This window comes from Phanerochaete carnosa (genome assembly GCF_000300595.1).
Source record: "Phanerochaete carnosa HHB-10118-sp unplaced genomic scaffold PHACAscaffold_85, whole genome shotgun sequence".
NCBI lineage: Eukaryota > Fungi > Basidiomycota > Agaricomycetes > Polyporales > Phanerochaetaceae > Phanerochaete > Phanerochaete carnosa.
The window spans coordinates 3,818-8,607 of record NW_006767712.1 but is presented as its reverse complement, the minus strand read 5'-3'; the positions used below and the strand labels follow the sequence as shown (position 1 = coordinate 8,607).

At 56.1% G+C, this 4,790-nt stretch overlaps 1 protein-coding gene across 1 annotated transcript; it reads left to right on the top strand.

Moving 5' to 3' along the window:
- Positions 1-445: 445 nt before the first annotated feature.
- Positions 446-3,002, top strand: PHACADRAFT_214509 (uncharacterized protein; the record flags this gene model as incomplete). Its single annotated transcript, XM_007402287.1, has 11 exons — positions 446-644; positions 704-812; positions 865-897; positions 953-1,141; positions 1,195-1,343; positions 1,401-1,516; positions 1,572-1,695; positions 1,745-1,758; positions 1,819-2,005; positions 2,073-2,496; positions 2,565-3,002. 11 exons carry the CDS (start codon positions 446-448, stop codon positions 2,647-2,649), a joined length of 1,629 nt encoding a protein of 542 aa, XP_007402349.1. The 3' UTR covers positions 2,650-3,002.
- Positions 3,003-4,790: the final 1,788 nt, after the last annotated feature.

Genomic DNA, 4,790 nt, shown 5'->3' with positions numbered 1-4,790 from the left:
CTCTATCGCTATGTAACTTCGGTCACCGCAGGGCCCATCTGTTCGCGAGAAGACTTTGGTGACAGCAAGCGCTGATTTATCATCAACCGCCTTCAGTCGCTCGGTGTACTATCGCCAGCACGCACAGGCAGTGTTGATCAGACAGCATGAGGCCATATCCGAGGATCCTCAAGTTTCATCAGACTGCAAGGTCCAGCCGCGCAATGAGCACCCACGCATCCTTCTGCACACAGACGTCGGTCTGGGTCATTCATGGTGTCAACTGGGTCTTTAAATATTATCAAAGCATGTCTGCACAATGTAAGGCCGATCATGTGATAATCAAGCGCACAACTCTTCGATTATCTTTTCGAGCACCTAACCTTAAGCCATCCGCGCCAGTCACGTGATGTAATCTACGTGCGCGTCCGTAACGGGCTGCTAGTACCATGTCTGATTGCTCTTTATGTCTGCCAACACAGCCAACATTATCGTATGCGTCGGTGTCGCACTACTGGGCGCCGCCTTGGCATACTCGTTTGCTTCTTCGAACTCTCGTCAGCGCCGCCACCCGCCCGGTCCATACGGATATCCCTTTATAGGCAACATACGGGTTCCTGCCGATCCTGCATGGAAAACGTATCGCCAGTGGAGTGACGTTTATGGTGAGCTGAGACTACATGCGCAACTTGTTGTAACAGAGTCTGACTATCCGAGCTTGCAGAATCAGACATCGTCCGGATCAACGTCCTCGGGACCAACATCGTCGTGACGAACACGCTGCAGGCGTCGTCCGACCTGCTGGACAAAAAGTCTGCGATATACTCTGACAGGTACGCGCACTGCCTCTGCACTCTTTTTTTGCTCTCATCGAACGTTGCGCAGACCCAGCTATGGGATGACGATGATGACCGAATTGTACGTTCTCCGCCCAGCATCTCACAGGCTTCACTAGAACGCGGCTTCTTCGCAGATGCGGCTTCGGCTGGAGCATCGGCTTGATGCGATACAACGCCTTCTGGCGCGACGCACGCAAGGCGTACCACCGCGAGCTGCACCCGCAGGCCGTACAGCGCTTCCGCCCGATCGTGGTCAGGTCGTCCTACGAGCTTCTGCGGAACCTGCTCCGCGCGCCTGAAAAGTTCAACGAGCACCTCCGGCAGTGCGTCTCTTCGCATGGTGGTGAAAGTGGGATCGCTAACTGTTTTGGTGCAGCGCCATGGGACGAGAGCTCCTCTATAGCGCATATGGCATTGACGTGCAGGAGAAGGACGACCCGATCATCGCTACCGCTGAGCATGGGCTGGAGTCTGCAGTTGCGGCGATGAACATCGGGCAGTTCTTAGTGGACCTCATACCCGCATGTACGTTCCCCACTCGTGTTTGCTGTTCAGGCATGCAGAATGACACGCCCCACATAGTGAAGTACGTGCCAGAATGGTTCCCGGGGGCCGGCTTCCAAAGGCAGGCCAAGATCTGGAAGGCGTCGCTCGACAGCATGCTACACGTTCCGTTCAACGCGGCCAAGAATCTGCTGGTAATCTTCGCTCTTCGTTCTTCCTTCGATCGTGGCCGCATGTTGAATTACGAAGGCTGCAGGCAGGCTGCCAGATGATTGCGTGGCAAAAGCCTTGCTCACAGACACCGTCCCAAATGCCGTCGACCCGGCGTACATGGAAGACGTTGTACGCGCCGCGCTAGGGACAATGTATGCAGGTGCGCATTGAATTCGTTTCGATCAATAGTGGCTAAAGAACTTGCTTAGCTGGTATGGATACTGTACGTCATCTTACGAATGTGATTGTGCACGTTAATTGACTTGGTCATCTGCCATCTTAGACGTTCTCAGCTCTGCAGTCCTTCTTCCTCGCCATGGTGCTTTACCCCAAATTTCAGCAGAAAGCCCAGGCGTTTATCGACCGAGCCTGCGACGGTCGCCTGCCCGACTTCTCCGATTATCATTCTTTGCCATACGTGCACGCTATTCTGAAGGAGATATTGCGATGGAATCCGGTAATCCCACTCAGTGAGCATGCGTACAGCCTGGCTGCTACCGTTGCAACCGCTCTGCGCTGATTGGACGTCCGCGACAGACCTTGTCCACGTTTCGACTGAGGACGATGTCTACGATGGTTACGACATCCCGAAAGGGACTTTCGTTCTCTCAAACACCTGGTATATCAACCTTGCCTCTGTATCCGCATGGCACGACGCTTATCACTTCGCCAGGGCAATCCTGCATGACCCTGCCGTCTACAATGCCCCAGACACCTTCAACCCCGAGCGCTTTCTGCGCACCAATGCCTCAGGAGAGCTCGAGCTCGACCCCGCCGTCCGCGACCCTAACGAGGCCACCTTCGGCTTCGGGCGCCGCATCTGTCCCGGGCGTTTCCTGGCGTACGAGGCCCTGTGGCTGGCGGTCGCCTCTGTTCTGGCGGCTTTCAGCATCGCAAAGGCGAAGGATGAGCACGGCGCGGACGTCACGCCCGACGCGGAGTACGAGTACGGCTTCATGATGTGAGTCTCGCACTCGATTTTGGCTGGAGGAGATGGATGCCGTGTTGACCAAGTGTGCTGCACACCAGCTTCCCGAAGCCGTTCGGCTGCAGGATAGTGCCGCGCTCCTCGGAGTGTGAGAGTCTTGTCGGCGCGACCGCTGAGAGCGAGTGAGTTCGCCACATCTACGATACGACATGTCCGGGTGTAGTGCCGTCTATTCGGCGTCGATTGCGTTATACCACTCTGCGATGGACTGTCCTTGACGGGCGTGGTGACCACTTGAGTGGCTCTCGCAATGGGTACTTGCCCCTGGAGCCAGAACGCACCGGTCCCGATTGGACTCGGCGGTGCTAGGAGGTCGAGCAGAAGTGAGCCAATCAGAGGCAACGGCCACGTCATTTATTTTCAGCGCTTTGCGAAGGACTCGCAAGCGCCGACATTGTCAGAGTCTGGGCTTCGACAACGGCAACGCGGCGAGTCTACGCCCTTTGTCATAGTCTTTCATCATCGCCCTGGTCTTATCGGCATCCGGTGATACTGACGGATTGAGGCCTCGGAGAAAGTGCATTCCCCAGACCCCGCCATCTGCAACAAAGCCAGACAACAAACAGATCTGTATTTTCTATGTTGTCATGGCTATCATCACCTTGCGCGTCCGTGCGTCCGAATGGAGGGAGCCTGCCTCCACCGAACCGTCCCCTTCAGCACTTGACGCTCTCCTTAGACACCGTCACGTGGAGGGTTGGCATGTGGCGTAGGAGCAAGTTCCGCGCTGCATTCCTGAACCTCCTGCGTCTCGAAGGCAGCTGGACCATCTTCTCCAACCGAGGCGAGCAGCGCAGAGAGATCTGGCCGTGAGCTCAAGACCTACAAGTGGCAGCTGGTCGCGTTGCCCGCGCCGGCGAGCCTCGATGCGCGGACGCGAAGCTCTGGAGCAGTGGCGCACACAAAGCCACATCGACGCGCATATGTACGGTGAGCATCGATGCGAAAGATTGCGTCGAGTACGCCAGTGGCAGGGAGCTCTCCCGTGTCTTCAGGGGAAGAGCACAAGCTGGGAGTTTGATGGGTTCCTCGTGACAACTGGCGCAGGCAAATCCCTCCGGCTGATGGTCGTGGCGTGCACGGTCATGCTGTCACTGTCCGGCGAGTAGTTCCCTGTCCTGCGCGTCAGCAAGCAGGATGCTGTCCCCCGCTTCTACCTTCAGAAGATGCCTCTTGCGCAGCAGTATCCGCGTGCGAAGCCGTGGCAAGACGCATTGAGACCAACTATGTTAAGCGCTGTGTGTCGGAGGCAGAAACGCAGGGAAAGGCGCGCACCAACCAGTTTAGGGCAGACACCAAATACCTTGGGCCAGTGTCAGTCAGTTAGCACTTCCCTCAAATTATGACTTTTATGGCTGACATAAACTAAAGCAGACCACACCTCTGACATGATCTGTGGCATCATCAAGAAAATGAATTAAAAAAAGCCAAGTTTTTATAGTCACTGCTGTGGCCTATGATCACATGGGAGCACATGCTCGGACATGTTGGCGAGACCAAATGAGCATGTCGGTGCCATATTATGGACAACTCAACTTAGCTCGGCCTCTCGAGATGTCGGCGGTGACGGAGAGGGTCGCCGCAGACCTGCAGCTTGATGAGCCAAGGGTAGTCATAGGCCCTAAGGTCTATCATGCCCGGGACCATAAAAGATGTAATGTGGCACGTGGTGGACGCCGCCAAGAGGCCATTTGGTGTTGCGAGAATGCCAAGATGATTCGTCTATGGGTTGATCGGGTGTTTGAGGCTGCGGATATGTCTGTGCTTGCACTGTCTAGTGAGTAGTACTGTATATGCGTGGCCGTGCGTCAACCGGCGCGGCGAGGATCAAGTACCCGAGCGCCCTAGCGCGGATGCCACGGAGTTCCGAGTTCTTGGCCTCCGGCATCAGTCATCCTACAGCATGCAAAGAAGCTTGGCAGGCGGCGCCACCCGCTCGTCGTGCCCGCGGAAAAACCGCGTGGCAGGATCTGATCTCACCTTCGTGCCGGGTGCGCGTTCGGTCTCTATATAGTGTGTCAACCGGCAGATATGAGCGTGCTTCCTGCGCAAGCGAGCTAACGCGCGCTAAAGCATAAATTTTCAACTCTTCTTCGTTCCGGTCGCGCACTTTCTGCTGGTGTGCTTTCGCGGTGTGCACGGATGCACACGAAGGTGCATCGGAATAGCCTGCGTTCGTACGCGGTCATGTACGTACGCGACCGTTCGTCTTCGTTCGTGCTCCTTGCATGCCAAGCCGTACGTATTTACTGCGCCTGCTCCGAACC